Genomic DNA, 21338 nt, shown 5'->3' on the forward strand with positions numbered 1-21338 from the left:
GTGGACTTCAAGATCCAAATATTATCTCTAGTTTAAGCAGTTTGTCTACAATCTGCCTGAGCATGAGCCTTGTGTTCATGATGCATTATTTTGTTTTTTAAAGATTTATTTATTATTTATTTGAAAGGCAGAATTACAGAGAGGCAGAGGCAGAGAGAGAGAGAGAGGGAGAGAGAGAGAGAGAGAGATTCCATCCGCTGGTTCACTCCCCAGATGGCCGCAACAGCTGGAGCTACGCCGATCTGAAGCCAGGAGCTAGGAGCTTCTTCCAGGACTCCCGTGCAGGTGCAGGGGACCAAGGACTTGGGCTATCTTCTACTGCTTTCCCAGGTCATGGCAGAGAGCTGGATTCGAAGAGGAGCAGCCAGGACTAGAACCGGTACCCATATGGGATGCTGGTGCATCAGGCCAGGTCTTTAACCTGCTGTGCCACAGAACCCACCCCAGAGGGAAAAAAATTTTTTTTTTGACAGGCAGAGTGGATAGTGAGAGAGAGAGAGACAGAGAGAAAGGTCTTCCTTTTGCCATTGGTTCACCCTCCAATGGCTGCCGCGGCCAGCGCATTGCGCTGATCTGAAGCCAGGAGCCAGGTGCTTCTCCTGGTCTCCCCTGGGGTGCAGGGCCCAAGCACTTGGGCCATAGCAGAGAGCTGGTCTGGAAGAGGGCAACTGGGACAGAATCCGGCGCCCCGACCGGGACTAGAACCCGGTGTACTGGCGCCGCAGGCGGAGGATTAGCCTATTGAGCCGCGGAGCCGGCCATAGAGAAAAAATTTTTTGACCACTATACTCTCGCTCTTCCTCCCCCAGCTCCTGGTGCCAGGTTCCTTCCACCCCAGAGGCGGCCATTATCCCGAGTTTAGTACATGTCCTTCCAATTCATTTTTTAAAAAATGTTTTGAAGGCTTATTTATTTATTTGAGAGAGAGAGAGAGAGACAGAGAGACAGAGAGAAAGAGAGAGGTCTTCTATCTGCTGGTTCACTCCACAAATGGCTGCAATGGCCAGGACTGGGCCAACAGGAAGCAGGAGCCAGGACCTTCTTCTGGGTCTCCCATGTGGGTGCACTGGCTCAAGCACTTGGGCCATCTTCTGCTGCTTTCCCAGGTGCATCATCAGAGAGCTGGACTGGAAGTGGAGCAGCCGGGACATGAACCAGTGCCTGTGTGGGATGCCGACACCAGAGGCTTATCCTACACCACATTGCTGGCTCCTGCCAATTCACTTTGGAAGAGTTTTTCCTTTCTCTCTACAGATATACGTGTATGTGTGAGGATACTTGGAAAAGTCTGTTGGAAAAAAGAATTAAAAGAAGTTTATTTTGGTGTAAAATTTTTTTTTAAATCTACATAAGAGAGGTCTTCAAAAAGTTCATGAACATAAATTATGAAAAAATGATACATGGATTTCCAAATATCCTTGTGCTAAAATAAACATTTCTTTTAATTCTATCTTGCCATGAACTTTTTGACGTCTCCTCATTTATGTAAATGCACATGTTTTTAAAGGTTTTACATGGCAGGTTATTTGGAGGCTAATAACTCCAATGTGATGCCTGCAACATAAATCCTTTTGTGTATTATTAAACAGAACAAAAACTAATTATACCACTCTCTCCTTTCCATCAATATTCATATCCTATAAATAAACCATGGTGTAATGGGAGAGCCAAATCCCAGCAAGTGACTCTAGCAGCCGTCCCAATCATTCAGCCCATGCCCTCCAGATAATACCAGATTGTATTTCAGGAGGCTCTTCTCTTTCAGGGAGGGTCAATGGGATACATTTCAAGGGGCTGCCGATTCAGCGTGGGACCAAAACACTAGTTCAATTATCGATTTGACAATTCACTCATTCTTAAACTCCACTGGTATTTCCCAACTACCGCCTAGTAAGAGTGGACTCCTCAATCAGCCATTTGACAACTGGAGCTTGTGAATGAATCTGTGTATACAGTAGCTCTGCTGATACCACGCAGAGTGTGAGAAGTGACTTCTGGTTTGGAGGGGCTCCTCGGCACGGCCCAGCCTCAGGACATGTTGGGGTTAGCGGGTTTCCTGGCTCTGCCGCACACACGCCAGGCGGTCATGATTACACTAAATGTGTAGTGCAGCACAGATGCGTTTTTTCCTACCGGTGGGTCTGAATTGCGTCATGTTTCCCAGACCTTCTTCCAACTCTGCAGACTAAGAAGTGATCCCAGGACAACTCCTGGGGCTCTGCAACCAACCTGCACCGTCCAGCGGAAACCCGGGAGAGGACTGGTTAACAAAGCCCGGTGGAAGAGTACTTTGAAAGTTTCAACTTTTTTACTCACTCTGTTTTTAAAAGGTTGTTCATTTAGATCATTCTGCCACTGAATCACTGAGCGGCCATTTCCCAAAACCAGAAAGCTGTGCTACCGGGTTTCCAAACGTCTTCTGAGTTGGTATTTGGTCATGAGCACCAGAAGGTGACCGGTTACAGGATTCACCAGAATGCCGCCCCTGCCTCTCCCTGGAAGGTCAGACACAGTCGGTGGAGCTGGGCCTGTGCACAGGGAGCAGCTGAGGGCTTGGCAGCACCGTGCTGGGGAGAAAAGGCAGGTGTGCAGAGTCTGGAATTGAGATGCTTAATGAAGAATGCTGAACTGTTTCGGCTTCTAATTCTCAACCAAAACCCTGTTCTTGCCGCCCTGTGATTAAAAAACAAAAACAAAAACAAAAACAAAACAGAACCCCCCCCCAAAAAAAAAAAAAAAAAAAAAACACAGGTTGTGCACCAGAGCTAAGCTGTCACCTGCAATGCTGGCATCCCATGTGGAAGCGTGGTTCAGTCCGGGCTGCTCTGACCCTGCGCCTGGGAAAGCAGTGGAAGATGGCCCACGTGCTTGGGCCCCTGCATCCATGTGGGAGACCCCTGATGGAGCTCAGGCCTTGGGGAGTGAACCAGCTGATGGAAAGTTCTCTCTCTCCCCTCTTCAAATAAATAAATAAACCTTTAAAATAAAAAGTGTTCTAATTTCTGGATTTGGTGTTTGGTTCATTATTATCCCAGGAGAATAAGTATCACCATTCTCACTGTCCAGATCAAAGAGTGGAGTGGTGAACCAGTAGCCAGGCCTGCCACCTCCAACCCGCTCAGGGTCCACCCCTAGAGCTGTGCGGTGGGACCAGCGCTGGGCTCCCGTCCGCCAGGCCCTGAGGCCGGACAGCTGCGTGGGCGCGGGCGCTGGGAGTGCAGGGGCAGCCGAGGTCGCCCCTCGGCGGCCCACGTCCCGTCCGTCCGAGCAGGTGCGAAGGCCGGAAGCCCGGGCCTCCTTCGCTGCTGGCGCGGCAGTTTTAGTGGTCGGCGGCCGCCAGGCTGCCCTGGCCTCTCCCGGTGCCTGTCCGGCGTCGGCCAGAAGCAGTCCGTACGACCCTGACCTTTGGCTCTGCGGGCACCTGCTGCCCAGCACCGGCCCCGCAGCCCGCCGCGCCCCGCCCCGAGAGAGAGAGGGGCCTCCCAGGGCCGCCGCGGACCCTCGGGGCCGGCTTCCCCCGCACGCGCGTCCTTGCGCAGTCGGCGGCGCAGGCGGAGACCCGCACGCGGGGCCGCGCGCCCCCCGCCGCCTCGCAGGCGCCCCCGCGGCCACGCCCCGCCCCGGGCTGCGCGACCGTGGGCCCCGCCCCGCCCCGCCGGGCGCAGGTGGCGCGGCCGCGGGCGCAGAGGAGGTGCGTGGGGGATGATCTCACCCGTGCGCTCCGCGCCAGGAGGAGGAGGAGCGGGAGCGAATCCAACTTCCGGGTAGTGGCGCCGCACGCCCGCGGCGGCTTCGCCCCGGCTTCCCCTCCCCCGACCCCCTCGCCGCGCCCTCCGTTCCTTTGATTCCCGGCCCCACCCGCCAAAATGAACGGCGCGGACGAGGAGAAGCAGCTGCAGCTCATCACCAGCCTGAAGGAGCAAGGTAGGCGCGCACGCGGGCGCCAGGTGCGGCCGCGGCCCCGGGGGCGGGGACCGGGCAGGTGGGGAGCTCGGCGGGCGGCGCCGCGGCCGCCGGGGTCTCCCCGGGGCGGGGTCCGCGCGGCCGCCGGGGTCTCCCCGGGGCGGGGTCCGCGCGGCCGCCGGGGTCTCCCCGGGGCGGGGTCCGCGCGGCCGCCGGGGTCTCCCCGGGGCCGGGCTATGGTGTCCAGGCGGTGGGGCCGGCTGTGCGCCAGCGCCGGCGGGGCTCGGGGGCGGGGGCGGCGCGGCGGGGGTCGCAGCGGTGGGCGCGGCGGGCCTCGCCCCCCCACCCCGGCCCCGGCCCCACCCCTGCCCCCTCGCTGGCGCACCGTGGCCCGCAGCGCCGCCTCGCAGCCGGTCCACCTTTTGCACGGGGGTCGGTCCCGTTCCTCTTTCCCTGACCCAGTTGGGGGCTTTGGGGGCCGCGAGGTGTTTTTGTCACTTCCCGTTTTTAGCAATTGATGAATCCGAGACACCCCTGCTTCCTGAATTTGCGTCGGGCTTCCTGAAAATTGCATGGGCGCCGGGCGTGTGAAAGCCAGGCCGTGCGCACGCGTCTCCCTGCTGCTCGGTCACTGGGTGTTACCCTAGGATCAGGGGCTGCTCCCATCAGTCGTTTTCCTCCCTGGCCGCACTTGTGAACAAAGCCACAGCAGCGACAGCCGACACGTTAAAAGCAGGCCCGTCACCATTGCCCAGAGCATATGGGTCGAGATGCAGAGACACCTTGCAGATTTAGGAAGTGAAAATCTGCAGGACCAGGGGCCTCCCTGCGCGGCTCCGCAGTCAGGCCACGTGCCAGGTCCCAGCTGTTGCGCGCCTCCCGGGTCAGCTCGCAGGGCTGTGAACCTGCCCGCCCCTCTTGCCTTGTGGGGGCCGCTGTGGTTCATCAGGCCTTGCCTGGGGCGGTGCTGTCCAGGCGCAGGACCTGTTGCTTCCTCATCCCCCTGAGCCACACTCTTGGGCGTACCGATGCCCACAGCAGTGCTCGCTCTGTGACCCCGGAGAAATGACTGAGGCCCCCTGCGTGGAGAGAAGGTGCTGGGCCCGCGGTAGCCTCTTGCACCCTCGCAGCACCTGCACCTGCCGGCCTGGAGGAGCCTGGAGTCCCTCCGAGTCACGCTCTGGACTTGGCAAGCTCTCTGGATGTCAGGTCTGTCCAGGGACGGTCAGTTTCCAAGTAAGGGTGACAGAAAAAATACTACGTCCTTTCATACAGTATGTGGTTTCCAGGGTGGGCTGACGATGCAGACAACCGACATGTTTTTATTTGATTTTAGAACATGCTCTGTCTGTTGGATTTGAGGGCTGGGAAAAAAAGGAGGATGTGTAAGTTCCTGGCTCCCTCTCATATTGGAAACCAAATCCGTGTTTCGGTAGTTTGGTTAAGAGCACACCAAGGGAAGAGAACGGTTAGATTTGCGAGTTTGTGTGGATTAAAAGGTACCCTCTTTTTGGACGTGAAGTCTGGTGACACACGTGCTGGATTTTTTTTTTTTTTTTTTTTAGCCCACAGTGTGATTTTTATACTTCTCAGAACCAGGGTGTGTTTCTGTAGCTGGTAGACTGTGAGAACAACGCGTTTGTTTCAAGAGGATTTAATTGGTGTTCGATCTCTTGAACTGAGAAACTGGGGATTTGAGGTGGACAAACAGGCAGCTAGGTCTGGGTACTTAACATCAAGTCATCAGTTTTGTCAGCTGGTGGTGTGTGTGTGTGTTTTCGAAAACAGTACTTGTTACTACCTGTTAGCACTGTGAGTGTCAGTGCTACCACCCCCATTAAATGTGAATGAGAAGAGCTGGTATTGATTGACTACTCCGTATTCCTTTCTAAATGCTGAGTGAACCAACCATGGATGGGACCCACGTGCTAGGCCCTGCGGTTGTAGGTAGTGGGCCACACAGCCCTTGGAGTCAGCAGGTTTTTTTGTCTAGTCGTTAAGTAAACATACAAATGAATGCACAGTTACAGATTTTTTTTTCGTAGGATTGAGTCTTAGAAATGGAACTGGAGTATTAGAGGGAACACATACACAGCATTTTGTGGGCATGGCGGAAGTGCCCCCGGAGGACTCCTGGCCGGTCCTGCCGCCATGGGTGCCTGTTCCCCTGTGTACTGGTTAACACTGGCTGATAGCCATCCTTATTCACGGCTTGACGAGTTTCTGAATCTTTGCCCAAAAAATGACATCTTCCAAAATGACTTGCATTGTCCTGGTTCCTGGCGAGCGCTGCCACCCTTCTGGTTTATTGGCCACATGAGCTTCATCACCTTGTTCCTTCCTCAATGAGTTTTAAGTCTGTAATGGGTGTTTCGGAGGCAGGGTCCTGCCCCCTCTTCAGCGGGGACCTGACATCAGCCTTCTCTAATGTGAAGCCTCGAGTGGCGGTGGCGTGGCACGTAGGGTTGCCTCTGGACACAAGTTGTGCAGTGTGATGACGGAGGCTGTCACAGTACGAGCGAGCTCTAATTCCTGCTCACCGTTCCCTAAGTTCTGTGTCTTAGGAATCATACCCACTTCTGAATCACTTCCAAACGTTGTATGCTCCCTTCTAGTGAGTGGTATAATTAGTTGTATTATGTCTTCCTAGAAAGTTACATTATGTCCCTTTAGAAACATTAGCCAGGGGTGATGGCTTACGTTGAAGCAGATGTGGAGGCAGTGAGGTAATTCTTCTTTTGTCTTTTTGGGGGCTTTATCTTACTGGACTGATTGACATCTTTAATGCACTTCATTTCCGACACACATTTCCCATCAACTCAAGTGGACATTTCCCTTACAAAACATCGTACAATTTGCTCCCCCTCCAGAATTCTGTTGGAAAATGATAGACTTAGTCCAGCATTTGTTTAAGGTGCATCATTTTCTGTGTAATTCATTCAACCCACATTGAATATTCATAGCCACGCACTGTGATAGGCATGAGAGACATCCTCCCTGCTGGGGAGGATGGTGGCAGGCCTGTTGGTTCCAGGAAGGGTGTCTGGTTGGCCTACTTGGGGTCATGGACACAGATCTCCTGGTCAGGTCACCTTGGTAGGCAGCTGTCCAAAGACCAGTGGATTGGAGTGGCTAAGGCAGAATGGGGTGCCATAGCCGGGAGGGAGCACACAGACTGGGCCGACCCCGACAATGGATGCTCTTGATCAGCCTGATCGGCATGATAGTGCCGTATCAGTTGGAACTTTGCAGATGGAGTTGAAGGTAGTGATGGTCACTTAATGTGGAAGACGTTGTGCTAAGTCCAGATGGCAGCTGCGGCAGGGACCCAAAGGCTATGGGCTCCTCACGGGCTCCTGGTATTTGAAATGGAGTTCCTGTGATGAGATGGTTGGTTCTAAAGCAGGCTAACCTTCTTTCATCACTAAAGTTAGTATTTTCTTTCCCCAAGATGACTGAGAGGGAAGGTTTACCAAGCTGACTCTTAGAACTGAGTTAGTAATGACAGGTGTTCCCAGGGGCAGAGAGCAGCTAGGGCATTATTTTGGCAAAAGGGGCTGAATCTGTTGCCTATCACAGTGGCTGTGTCAGTCTGGAAAAGTTGTACCATTGCCAGTCTCAAATGTATACAAAGTCGGTTAGAAGAAGGCAGTTTGGAATGAAGTGGTTGCTTTGGTTTTAAACACGAACTTGGATTTTTACTAGAATGTTGAATTTTATTTATTTGTTAGCTTTGAGAAGCAGGCAGAGGGAGAGAATGAGAGAGCACGTCTGCTAGTTCACTCCTCAGATGCCTGCGATGGCTGGAACAGGGCTGGCTGAAGCCGGGAGCCGGTCTCCCACGTGTGTGCAGGGTGCTAACTGCTCGAGCCATCCCCTGCTGCCTCCTCGGGTGTGTGTTAGCAGGAAGCTGGACTCAGGAACAGAGCTGGGAGTTGAACATAGATACTGACGTGGGGCGTGGGCATCTTGACCACCAGGCCAGATGCCCGCCCCAGCACCAGTATTGTTTAAAGCGTGGCCTAGAGGCAACTGCCTCTGCAACTCTAGTAGTTACAAAGAATTAGGATTCTTCCTGAGACTGTGAACCGTGGCCAAGGAGACTCCGCTGGCGTGGCCTCCGTGGGATGGACAGGCGGCGCAGGAGAGAGTACACCTTCCGGTCCTGATCCCACGGTCACTTACCACTTCCAGTGGGTCGGTGAACTTTTTTTTTTTTTTATTACAAAATAAACTCATGCTCATAGAAAACAAAGTATATAACATGAAAAGGACAATGATCTATTCTCTCAAACCTACTGTTTTTCAATCTTTATCTCCTTATCACTCTCCTAATGAGTCTTTTTAGACATTTTATATCCTGTTACCTTGGGAGGGCTATAAACCATTGTCACATCCAAGATGTTTTTCCCTTGTCTCGTTGAGGACAGGATCACCCTATTGACAAGGCATGCTCTAATCCATTCCTGTTTTTCAAAGTTGGCCTTTTGTTGTATTTTCTTCCAGAAAGTTTGTGTTTGTACCTCGTACTTAATGTTTCATATCCGAACATAAGGAGTTAAATCATTACAAACTGATCGGATAGTGTTCTGGATGGATCTCCCCCAGCATATTGTCCTCTATGTGGACTTTTTTTTTTTTTTTTCAAGTCCAACTTCACGTAGACGCAGAAGGCTCCGTGTCGTGGGCGTACAGACACGCGTGTATGTGGGTTGGTATACAAACCCACCTTTTCTTGCTCTGCCAATTGAGGGCGCCCATCTGCACCAGGAGCAGTGAGCGTGTCTCATGCCGAGGACTTGGCTTCTAATACTGTTCGCCACTGAAAGGGAAGAGTTTCTAGGAAAAATGATTGATCGAGGAAGGGGGCAAGAACTCTTAGGATGAGCCCAGGGTATCTTATAGTGCCAGCAACGAAGGAAGTGCTCCAACAGGGCAGCCTCTGTGAGCACTTGCAGTGGCCAGAGGTGGAGCCAAGTGCACAGGTGAGCATTCCTTACCCAGAACACCTGGGGCCAGCAGTGTTCCAGGTGTTGGCGTTTTGTGGATTTGGGAGTATTTGTGCAGACTTTATCAGTTGAGCATCCCTCATCCAAATCTGAAATCCAAAGCATTCCAGCATACGAAACTTTCTGAGAGTTGATGGTGAAGAAGTTTCAGATTAGGAACTCATCTTGGACTAGCACTGTTGTATATTGTATGTATTAACAGTTATATGTAAATATTGTAAATATAAAGAGATATTTCTAAGTCAGTACTGATATAAAGAAATGAACAAATAAGTGGGGAGAAGAGACAGAGCTCCGATGCAGATCCATTCAGGATGATTTATGTAGCGTGCCCCCACCCCGCCCCCCTCAGCCAAACATAAAGAGGTGTAACATGACTTCCGGGCCTCAGGTGTGGGCTGTGGACGGAGAGGAAACCAGTGCTGGCCAGCCGGTCAGTCGGGGTGTTGACGGCAGCAGGGAGAAGTCCTGTGTGTAATCTGTCCATGTACGATGTGATGCAAATGGTACGTTACTGCGGACAGCCTCCCCTGGAAACGCGTGAGCCCGGGCTACCCTGGAGGAGAACTTCGGGCAAGTTCCAGATGAGGGACAGTGTACAGGACAGCTGGCCAGCCGTCCTCCACACTGCCGAGGTCGCCAAAAACGAGGAGTGTCTCAGGGTGTAGGACAGCTGGAGGGGTCCCCCACGCGAGCCTGGAACAGAAAAAAGAGCATTTTTGTGAAAACTAAAGAAATACAAATAAGATATGAACTTTAATTCATAATAATGTCTTACTATTAGACCACTAATTGAAATAGGTGGACCATATTAATGGGAGATGTTAATAATTCAGGAATACCTGAGAACTTTGTAGTATCTGTGAAGTTTTGCTGCAAATATAAAACTCGTAAAATACAAGTTTATTAAAAAATAATGCTGCTTATGTTCTTATACCTAAATCTGTAGGAGCACTTCTTTTATGTGTTTATGGGGGTGTTGTGGCGTAGAGGGTAAAGCTGTTGCCCACGATGCCGGACTCCCATGTGGGCACTGCTTCGTGTCCGGCTGCTCCACGTCTGATCCAGCTCCCTGGTAATGGCCTGGGAAAGCAGCAGAAGATGGCACAGGTGCTTGGGCCCCTGCCACCAAAGTGGGAGACTTGTATGAAGCTCCTGCCTTCTGGTTTCAGCCTGGTTTAGCCCTGGCAACCACTTAGGGGAGTGAACCAGCAGATGGAAGATTGATCTCTCTTGTCTGCCCCCCCCCCAACTCTTTCAGATAAATAAGTCTTGGGGCTGGCGCTGTGGCACAGCAGGTTAACCACCCTGGCTTGAAGTGCTGGCATCCCATATGGGCACCGGTTCTAGTCCCGGCTGCTCCACTTCTGATCCAGCTCTCTGCTATGGCCTGGGAAAGCAGTGGAAGACGGCCCAACTCCTTGGGCCCCTGCACCCACAAGGGAGACCCGGAAGAAGCTCCTGGCTTTGGATCAGTGCAGTTCCTATCGTTGTGGCCAACTGGGGAGTGAACCAGTGGATGGAAGACACACTCTCTCTCTCTCTCTCTCTCTGCCTCTCCTGTCTCTCTGTGTAACTCTGACTTTCAAATAAATAAATAAATAAATCCTTTTTTTTTTTTTTTTGACAGGCAGAGTGGACAGTGACAGAGAGAGACAGAGAGAAAGGTCTTCCTTTTTTTTTCCCGTTGGTTCACCCTCCAATGGCCACTGCGGCTGGAGCGCTGCAGCCTGCACACCGCGCTGATCCGAAGCCAGGAGCCAGGTGCTTCTCCTGGTCTCCCATGCAGGTGCAGGGCCCAAGCACTTGGGCCATCCTCCACTGCCTTCCTGGGCCACAGCAGAGAGCTGGCCTGGAAGAGGGGCAACCGGGACAGAATCTGGCACCCCGACCGGGACTAGAACCCGGTGTGCCGGTGCCGCAGGCGGAGGATTAGCCTAGTGAGCTGTGGTGCCCGCCAATAAATAAATCTTTAAAAACAAAATAAATAAATAAGTCTTTTAAAATGTACTTAATTGGCAAAAAATGATTGTTTATGGGAGTCTAGGAGAAATTTTTAAATGTGGACTACTTGGATCCAGAAACGTGTATTTTCAACTTTGTTGTGCTTTAGATTTTTATTCTGTGAAGCTGTTCACAGCTAGGCTTTGCTTTATAATACAGAAGGAATACAGCTCTCTCTCTCTTTTTTTTTTTAAACAGGCAGAGTCAGACAGTGAGAGAGAGAGAGAGAAAGGTCTTCCTTCTGTTGGTTCACCCCTCAAATGGCCACTACGGCTGGCACGCTGCGCTGATCCTAAGCCAGGAGCCAGGTGCTTCCTCCTGGTCTCCCATGTGGGTGCAGGGCCCAAGCTCCTGGGCCATCCTCCACTGGCTTCCCGGGCCACAGCAGAGAGCTGGACTGGAAGAGGATCAACTGGGACAGAATCCGGTGCTAGAACCCAGGGTGCCGGCGCCGCAGGCAGAGGATTAGCCTAGCGAGCCATGGTGCCGGCCAGGAATACGGCTCTTGTTCCCTCTGCCTGCCATGCTGGCTAAGCATTAAACATGAAAACATGAGCTCTGAAATTCTTGGATGGTGCCATGAAGATATTTAGATCCTTTTGCTGCTCGATTTCATCCCAGGTTCTCAGTGGTGGCAATATGGGTGTGATTCTGATTGTGTGCTTAACTCACGCATTGGAGGGAGAAAGAGAAGGCTCCCGTTCACTAGCTCAGTCCCCAAATGCTTGAGGCGTCGTCAGCCTCTGGGCTGAGGCTGAAGCCAGGAGCTGGGAGCTGGGATCTCTATCCAGGTTTCCCGCATGGGTGGCGGGGCCTGGACTACTTGAGCCGTCACCTGCTGCCTCCCAGGGTCTGCACGAGCAGGAAGCTGGAGACAGGAGGCAGTGGCGGGCACCAACCCCAGCTACCCCAGTGTGGGACACGATGGCTCAGCTGGGCCACAGGCCTGTCCCTGGTTAATTTGATTTCATCAATAAGAACTGTTTTTGAGAAGCGGGTGGGGAATGCGTCGCCCACGGGCTGTATCGGGCCCCTGAGATCATGTGGTCTGACGTTGCCAAGGCAACTGCAGGCAGGACTTGAAGTTCGATAAATCGAGAGCAGGCTAATTTTTCAGTTGGTCATTTTATATAGTCTGCAAATGATGTTGTAAATACCCAAATGGCTCTTGGCAGAAGGAAGGTTCCCCACCCCTGGATTACAGAAAAATTGAGCTAAAAGTACAGAGAATTTTCGTATCTCTCTTCACATTCCCCTATATTTCCATTCCTGCTGTTGTTAACTAGTGTATTTGTTGTAACTGACAAGCCAGTTTTTTAAATTAAAGATTTATTTATTTGGAAGGCAGAGTTATAGAGAGAGAGGGAGAGATGGATATTCTATCCACTGGTTCATTCCCCAAATGGCTGCAATGTCTGGAGCTGGGCAGGTCTGAGACCAGGAGCCAGGAGCTTCGTTGGGGTATCCCACGTGGATGCAGGATCTCAAGCACTTGGGCCATCTTCTTCTGCTTTCCCAGGCCATTAGCAGAGAGCTGGATTGGAAGTGGAGCAGCCGAGACTCGATCCAGCGTGCCTATGGGGTGCTGGTGCTGCAGGTGGCAGCTTTACCCGCTATGCCACAGTGCTGGCCCCCTGACAAGGCAATGTTAACCTATCATTAGTAACTGAAGTCCATAGTTTGGTTTACCACAGGGCTCACTGTGGGTTGGGACAAATGTGTCCACCATTACAGCACCACACGGAACAGTCTCACTGCGGCGACTCTTCCTCTGTCCTGCGCCCATCCCCCCGTACTCCTGGCAGCCACTGACCTGTTTGTCATTCCCCAGTTTTGCCTTTTTCAGAGTGTCATGGAGTTGGAATCACGGTAATGGGTCTGTATGGATTGGTGTCCTTCCCTTAGCAACATGCATCTAAGTTTCCTCCGTGCGTTTTTGTGACTCGCTAGCTCGTTTCTTTTCCTCGCTGAGTGGTGTTCCACGTGTGGGTGCGGCACCGCTGGCTGATCGGGTCACCTGCCGAAGGTCTCTTGCCCCCAGGTTCGGACAGGTAGCACAAAGCTGCTGTGGACGTTTCTGAGGCGGTATAGAAGGAAGGGAGGTGTTCTATGGCCCTGTTGTTAGTGTTGGATCACCTGCTTATTTGAGAAAGGGTACGAGCACCCACTCCCATCCTGCGATTCACTCCCTAAACACCCGCAGCAGCCTGGCTGAAGCCGGGAGCCTGGGACACAGCCCAGTCTCCCAGGTGTCCACCTCCAGGCCCTTCTGTCTTTACGTGCTGTCTCACCCGAGGCTCCTTCCAGTGGTATCCCTGGAGGAGAGCCGTCCAGCGCCAGCATGCTCGCGCCTGTTTCCCAGCGGCTGCTTCTGCCTCTAGGCGTGCGGGGGATTTTCTCTCGTCTCCCAGGGTTCTTGGACGTCAAGCCTCCTCTAAGACGGGGGCCCCTCCTCTAAGACGGGGGTCCCTGGTGTGTTCAAGTTTCAGCGGGACACCAGTTGAGGTTTTCCTGGCTGGTGTCAGAGCAGGTTTTGGCCCCCGTAATGTGGAGTGGCCCTCTCTCTCTGCCCGTGTGTCGCGTGGGGCTGGGGGCTGGTGGCTTGCTTGTCACCTCGGCTCTCGGAGGCAGCTGAGGAGACCTGTCGATTGTCAGTTGGTTTCATTTCTGTGATCGCGGGGACCGAGTGTTGTTGATGCAGAAGCCTCTCCGGTGTCAGACCAGAAACGAGACCTGCGTGCTTGTTTTAAAGTAGTTCCCATCTTTGAAATCACTTGTGTATTTGTTGAGAGTACTTCCCGAGCATCATTAATTCATTAGCCCTCGGCTGTGTGTTTCCACGTCGTGGGTGAACTTCGGGTTTGCCATAACTTCTTTTCTGTTATGAAGTCTGTCACCCTCGTCTCCTGTCTTCTATGATGCTTTCGCTCACAGGTGAGGGGCGAGTGACGTCTCTCTCCCCGGCTTCCGAGGAGGCCAGCTGGGCTGTGTGCAGCAGGCGGTCTTGTCCTGACTGCACCCTGTCTTCTCGGACTCGGGCCCTCGCCCTCCATGGGTGGTGGTGGTGGTGGTGATGAGGTTTCGAGGCTGTCCCTGGTTTCTGTTCAGACTGGGCAGGTGCCTCTGTGTGGGACAGTGTCACGGGGCAGTGTGTTTCTGGCTCCACTGGGTGGCTGTTTGAAGCTCATTTTTATCAAGCATCCTGATGTAACGTGATGTCAGTGTCCCTCCTAGCACGGGATGGAGAAGATGGCTCTTCCGTGGTTTGCTCTTGTGAAGGCCCGGATCCATCCAACCGTCTTCTGGGATTCAGCACTTTTTAGCCAGTGCCTGCTCTGTGCAGCCTCTGTGCTGTGTGCTGGTGTCTGGGTGGTGAAGAGGAACTCCTCGCCCTATAGGGTTTCTTCTGATCTCGGCTTTGGCTCTTTGTGTGCAGTCACACTCAGGCGTGTCTGCGTGAATGACGCTGGCTGTCAGTAGACTGGATCGACGTCCACCTTTTCTCGCTGTGGAACGTGACTTGTCTGTGTGTTTGTGCCTTCGTTGTTTTTTTTTTTTTTTAAGATTCATTTCATTTATTTAGAAGAGTTACAGAGAGAGGTTGAAACAGAGAAGGGGGGGTGTCTTCCATCTGCTGGGTCATTCTCCAAATGGCTGTAGTGGCTGGAGCTGATATGATCCAAAGTCAGGAGGGGAGCTTTCTTCTGGTCTCCCACGTGGGTGCAAGGGCCCAAGGACTTGGGTCACCTTCTGTTGCTTTCCCAGGCCATAGTAGAGAGCTGGATTGGAAGTAGAGCAGCCAGGACTCGAACTGGTGCCCATATGGGATGCTGGCTCTGTAGGCCAGGGCTTTAACCAGCTGCACCACAGCACCAGCCCCTTGTGCCTTCATTTTTAATTTTTTAAAGATTTATTTATTTGGATCAGCACTGTGGCATAGTAGGTAAAAATGCTGCCTGCAGTGCTGGCATCTCATATGGGTGCCAGTTCGAGTCCTGGCTGCTCTACTTCCGAACCAGGTCTCTGTTATGGCCTGGGAAAGCAGAACAAGATGGCACCCATGTGGGAGACCTGGAAGAAGCTCCTGGCTCCTGGCTCTTGGCTTTGAATCGGTGCAGTTCCGGCCATTGTGGCCAATTGGGGAGTGAACCAGCGAATGGAAGGTCTCTCTCTCTCTCTCTGCCTCTCCTTCTCTCTCTGTGTAATTCTGACTTTCAAATAACTAAATAAATTTTTTTTTTTAAAAAAAGATTTATTTAGTTATTTGAAAGAGTTACACAGTGAGGGAGGGAGAAGGAGAGAGAGGTCTTCCATCTGCTGGTTCACTCCCTAATTGGCCGCAACAGTTGGAGCTGAGCTGATCCTGGCCAGGAGCCAGGAGCTTCTTCTGGGTCTCCCACACGGGTGCAGGGGCCCAAATACTTGGGTCATCCTTCACTGCTTTCCAGGCCACAGCAGAGAGCTGGATCGGAAGTAGAGCGGCCGGGACACAAACTGGCGCCCATATGGGATGCTGGCGCTGCAGGTGGCGGCTTTATCCTTAACATTTGCCTTGCTTTGCATCATCGATTTTACGTGAGCCATCCTTCGTGCAGCACAGGCATGGACTGTGATTGGTGTTCTGCTAAGTTGAGTATAGGGCGCATCTTAGTGAACCGAGTGGGAGCTTTATTTTGGTGCAAAAAATTTGTTGAAATCCATGTAGAGTTTTTTAGAGCACACACGTTCCATTTACTTTTTGAAGATTTCCTGTATGTAGATCTTCTAATAGAGATCCTTTTTGGGCACCCCTTGTCTGAGATGCTTGGGACCCAAAGTGCTTCAGATTTGGGGTGTTTCCAGGTTAGCAAACATTGCATGGACTTGCAAAGTACAGACAGAGCCACACAGAAAGTCCAGATATCCGGGCTGGTGTTTGGCCTGGGAGTTAAGATGCCAGTTGAGGTGCCCACATTGCGTGTCAGAGCGTCTGGGCTCCAGTTCCAGCTCCCTGGTAACGCCTACCCCCAGGGAAGTGGTAGTGGCTCAGGTAGTTGGGTCCCTGCAGCCCACATGGGAGATCTGGATCGAGTTCCCGTCCTGACTTCAGCCTGGCCCAGTCCCAGTCCCAGCTGTTGTGGGCACTGGGGAGTGAACCCATAGATGGGAGCCCTGTCTGTCTGACGCGTGAACCCACAGATGGGAGCCCTGTCTGTCTGACGAGTGAACCCACAGACGGGAGCCCTGTCTGTCTGACGAGTGAACCCACAGACGGGAGCCCTGTCTGTCTGACGAGTGAACCCACAGACGGGAGCCCTGTCTGTCTGACGAGTGAACCCACAGACGGGAGCCCTGTCTGATGAGTGAACCCACAGATGGGAGCCCTGTCTACCTGACTGTGCAAATAAATAAATAAATAAGCAAGCTTCATATTTCAGAGGATGTTCAGATTAACAATGCTCAACCCAGGGCCAGGGCTGTGGCACAGCAGGTAAAGCTACCGCCTGCAGTGCCGGCATCCCATATGGGTGCCGGTTCAAGTCTCCCACCTGTGTGGGAGACCCGGAAGAAGCTCCTGGCCGGATCAGCCCAGCTCTGGCCGTTGTGGCCCTTTGGGGAGTGAACCAGCAGATGGAAGACCTCTCTTTCTCTCTCTCTCTGTCTGCCTCTGCCTCTCCTTCTCTCTGTGTGTAACTCTTTCAGATAAATAAATAAATCTTTTAAAAAAATGCTCAACCTGTGTGTGTGAAAGCGTACTGTGGTAATTATTGAAATACAAGACCTGGGTTTGCCTGAGGCAGTTGGGGAAGGAATTTTAGACGAAATGACAGTTGAATTGCATTTCAAAGGAGAAAGCAGGGAAGATGGGGTGGGGGCGGGGGCAGGAAGAGACCTTGCAGGCAGAGGGGAAGACATTTGCAAAGGCACCTGGGTAGGAAAGGTGGTGGTGGTTCCAGGCACCTCTGGGCCTTTGGGCGGTGGAGCCCGTTGCAGCCTTGAGACAGGGTGGCGGGCGGACAGTGGCACTCCCGGAGGCGACGCTAAGGTCTCTGAAGGTTTGGAAAGAAGAAAATAAGGGCCCGGTGCCGTGGCACAGTAGCCGTGGCACAGTAGGTTAATCCTCCGCCTGGGCAATGGCATCCCATATGGGCGCCAGTTCGAGACCCGGCTGCTCGTGTTCCAATCCAGCTCTCTGCTATGGCCTGGGAAAGTAGTGGAAGATGGCCCAGGTCCTTGGGCCCCTGCACCCGCATGGGAGACTGCGAAGAAGCTCCTGGCTCCTGGCTTCAGATCGGCACATTTCCGGCCGTTGAGGTTATTTGGGGAGTAAGCCAACAGAAGGAAGACCTTTCTCACTGTCTCTCCCTCTCACTGTAACTCTACCTCTCAAATAAATAAATAAAATCTTTAAAAAAAAGAAGAGGAAAATTAAATGGCTAGATTTCTTTGCCATAATGCTAGTTAACCACCGTGTAAAGAATGAGCTTGGGATAGAGGGGGGCTGGAGCTGAGGGTTGTGGCAGGATTGAGGGTCTGAGTTAGAGTGGAGGAAGGGCAGGCTGGAGAGCGTATTGCAGAGATCTGTGCGGAGTGGAAAGTGGGCACTCGAGGTCGATCCCGTGTCCTAGTGTGAGGGCTGGGGAGGTGACGACCCCTGTGAAGGGAGACCCGGCCCGCAGGAAGTAGGAAGCTGGGTGGGGGGATGCTGTGAGCTTACCTTCCGACGTGGTCAGCTGGAGGGGCCGCGGTGCCCTGAATTGTACTGGCCAGTAGTCTCCCCACTGCGTTGGAAAGCTTCTCTATCCACGGTCCAACATGGTAGCTGTTGGACACTTGAAACGTGGCTCATGCAACAGAACTGAATTTTACATTTTATTTTCATCGATTAAAATTTAGCCGCTTGTGGCCTGGGTGGCGCAGCTCTGGAGAGTGCTGGTTGCAGGCGCTGGTCTGGAGCTGGTGCTGAAGGCAGGGTGGGGACCTGCCCGGGACAGAGAGGTGGGCAGGGATGCTGGACTTCGGTGCTGAAACCCTCCAGGTCCCCTGCCCACGGCGTCCCTGGCTGGCAGCTTCCAACTTAGTTGTCACGTTTCTGAAGCAACTCGGTCTTCTCTCCGAACTGCCTCGGGGTTGGCTGTGTCATCATGTGCAGCTTGGAAAGAAAACCCCTTGCCTTGGCATTAAGGGGTCAGAAGGTAGAAAGCCGGCGTGACTGGAAACTCGTGCTCTGCCTGCTCCTCCCCTCATTCCCTCCTCTCCATCTTCCTCTTTCTTCCATTCTGAGCTCTTCAGTAGTGGGTCCCCACCTTGGCTGCATGTTAGAATTACTGGCCAGTCGCTTCTCTGGGGTGCTGAGCTGCACCCCAGAAGAGTATACGCAGAACCCGGGGTGAGGAGGCCGGGGTGGAGGGGCCTGAGGTCTGTGTAGTTTTAGGGCTCCCACGTGTGACCAGGACCGGAAGTCCAGCTCTGCCGCACTGCACACTCCCTGCCCCTCCTCGCTCCCTTTATCTCGGGGAGGAAGCAGTACCCCAGGCTTCCGAGATAATCTTTTTCCAGGTTGCTGCCATCCATCAGGCCATGTGGGACAAAAGCAAGCCCGAGACTGAGGGCATTAGGGACACAGGATTCCATGTCCTTTGCTGTCTCTCTGATGATCACCATGGCGAACCTGTATGTTTTTAAAAAGATGTCTGCATTTTCTTTATTTGAAAGACAGCGATGGAAGGAGAGAGGGAGTGAGAGGGAGGGGGAGTGAGATCTTCCATCTGCTGGTTCACTCCTCGGTGGTCTAGGCCAGGCTGAAGCCAGGAGCCAGGAGCTCCATCCGGGTCTCCCACATCGGGCCATCTTCTGCCTTCCCAGGTGCATTAGCAGGGAGTTGAATTAGAAGCACAGCAGCTGGGACTTGGACCGACACTCTGATATGGAATACACATCGCAGGCAGCAGCTTAACCAGCCGCACCGCAATGCCCACGCGGCTAGCGTGTATGAAACAGTATATGCCTTCATTGTAATAACTCATTACTCTTTTTTAAAATCTGTTTTTAAAAGTGATGATTTATTTCATTGAGATGGTAGGAGGGTGCTCCCACCTGCTAGTTCACTTTCCAGATGCCTGTGATGACTTGGACTGGGCCAAGGCTGAAGCTGGGAGCCAGGAACTCAATCCAGGCCTCCCACGTGGGTGGCAGGGACCCAACTACTTGGGCCATCACTTGCTGCCTCCTAGGGTACCCATTAGCAGGAAGCTGGAGTAGGGCCCTGAGCTGGTTATCAGAGAAAGCATGGACATGGAGCCCGGGTCCCCTGACTGGGGCTGTGGGCATCGGATTGCACCAGCCCCTCGCTGCATCACAGCACCGTGAGAGCCATGCAGTAGTGTCCCGTTTCCCAGAGGGGGAAGCCGAGGCCCAGATAACTGATGGCCCAAGGTCTTCTAGCCAGTAAGCGCGCAGGCCGGGGTTCGGCTGCGTGTTCTCCCCATCCTGTGTGACTTAGAGTATGGTGGCATATGTGGTGCCGGTCAGTCCGCCCAGGCTCTGGGTGTCCCTCGTGTGGCAGGAATCGGTCCCAGTCATCTCTCCTCCTGCACTGGGTAGTTTGGGATCTGGAGGATCTCTGCCATTGCATCACTTGGGCTGTGCAAACTCAGGTTTTTTTGTTTGTTTGTTTAAGATTTATTTATTTTACTTGAAAGTCAGAGTTACACACAGAGAGAAGGAGAGGCAGAGAGAGAGAGAGAGGTCTTCCATCCACTGGTTCACTCTCCAGTTGGCTGCAATGGCCGGAGCTGCACCAATCCGAAGCCAGGAGCCAGGAGCCTCCTCTGGGTCTCCCACGCAGGTGCCATCTTCTACTGCTATCGCAGGCCACAGCAGAGAGCTGTATCAGAAATGGAGCAGCCGGGACTTGAACCAGTGCCCATATGAGATGCTGGCACTTCAGGTGGCGGCTTTATCCACTATGCCATAGCACCGGCCCTGCAAACTCACTTTTTAAAATGCTCGCTGTGGGGTCAGCCCTGTGGCATAGCAGGTAAAGCATCCATCCGTATGCGATGCCTGCATCCATACAAGCACTGGTTCAAGTCCCGGCTCCTCCACTTTGGATCCAGCTCCCTGCTAATGGCCCGGGAAAAGCAGCTGAAGACGGCCCAAGCATTTGGGCCCCAGCCACCCATGTGGGAGACCCAGCTGAAGCTCCTGGCTTTGGCTTTGGCCTGACCAGCAGAGGTTGCTGGGGGAGTGAACTAGCAGATGGAAAATCTCTCTCTCTCTCTCTCCCTGTCCCTCTATAACTCTTTCAAAATAAGTAAATAAATCTTTTTTAAAAAAAGTGTTCACTGTTGAGCTGGCTCTGAAACAACAACACAGCTTCCTCTGTGACCCCTCACCACTGCCTAAGAGAAATGGCTGAATGGTACGTGGCCCATTTCGATTTCTGTCAGAATTACAGGCATGGGGCTGCCTGTGTGTAACCGGGGGTAGGTTTGTGTGTTTGCCTGTGTGTCTGAATGTTGTTTAGGGCAGTGAGCTTGAACTTCGAGGGAATAAAGTAGACGTCTTCCTTTCCTTTCGTGCTCCATCCCCCACTCCGCTTCCTGCTACCAAGTGGTTGCATTCTTGCCTCCCTTCCCCTTTCCTTGCACTTAGCTATATTTATTTTTAAGTTGTACACGGCCACAATAAAGCATATTATCTGTGTTTTCCATTAAAATGTGACAGGTGAAGGGTTCTTAATTCATGCTTTTCATAAAGACCCCGTGATTGGGAGTGTACGGTGTCTGGTCTGGCTTCCGTTGGCAGTGTAATGGGGGAATAGTATCAGTATTTTACAAAGCCTTCAAAGCCATTATCCCATGTTCTAAATAGAAAGAAATTTCTTAATGTCAGTGTGAGATCATGGTTTTATGAGCCTTTACCGTTTGTTTTGTGTGTCTGTGAGGCAGGTCACCAGTAATAGAGTGTGTTAAATCCATTTTGATTTTTCAGCTTCATCCACAGATACATTTAAATGTCAAGTCAACCTAAATCACAGTCTCTCACTGAGATGTTGCTGTGTTTATTTTATGAAACAGTATAAGAGCTAATAATAAGTTTTGGGACCATGACCACAGACTACCCAGTGGTGTCAGTGCACACTTTTAGACTCTCTCACTCACCTCCTACTTCTTTTTTTTTTTTTTTTTTTTTGGACAGGCAGAGTGGACAGTGAGAGAGAGACAGAGAGAAAGGTCTTCCTTTTTGCTGTTGGTTCACCCTCCAATGGCCGCCGTGGCCGGCGCACCGCGCTGATCCGAAGCCAGGAGCCAGGTGCTTCTCCTGGTCTCCCATGCGGGTGCAGGGCCCAAGCACTTGGGCCATTCTCCACTGCACTCCCGGGCCACAGCAGAGAGCTGGACTGGAAGAGGGGCAACTGGGACAGAATGCGGTGCCCTG

The 21338-nt window shown here is 52.5% G+C and overlaps 1 protein-coding gene across 3 annotated transcripts in view; it reads left to right on the plus strand.

Annotated features, from left to right (window-relative positions):
- Positions 1-3753: 3753 nt before the first annotated feature.
- The window catches only part of SHTN1 (shootin 1), a 101298-nt gene continuing 83713 nt past the window's right edge, over positions 3754-21338 (plus strand). The window contains exon 1 of one of the 3 annotated variants that reach the window (XR_009868369.1): positions 3754-3924. Coding sequence is in view for 2 of the 3 variants with exons in the window: in XM_062215313.1 (XP_062071297.1) it covers positions 3867-3924 (58 nt within the window). In the remaining variant the exon portion in view is untranslated. The remainder of the gene's footprint in view (positions 3925-21338) is intronic. The other 2 variants (XM_062215313.1, XM_062215312.1) reach the window with 2 other exon arrangements.

The sequence above is a fragment of the Lepus europaeus genome, chromosome 17 (assembly GCF_033115175.1).
Source record: "Lepus europaeus isolate LE1 chromosome 17, mLepTim1.pri, whole genome shotgun sequence".
Classification (NCBI taxonomy): Eukaryota; Metazoa; Chordata; class Mammalia; order Lagomorpha; family Leporidae; genus Lepus; species Lepus europaeus.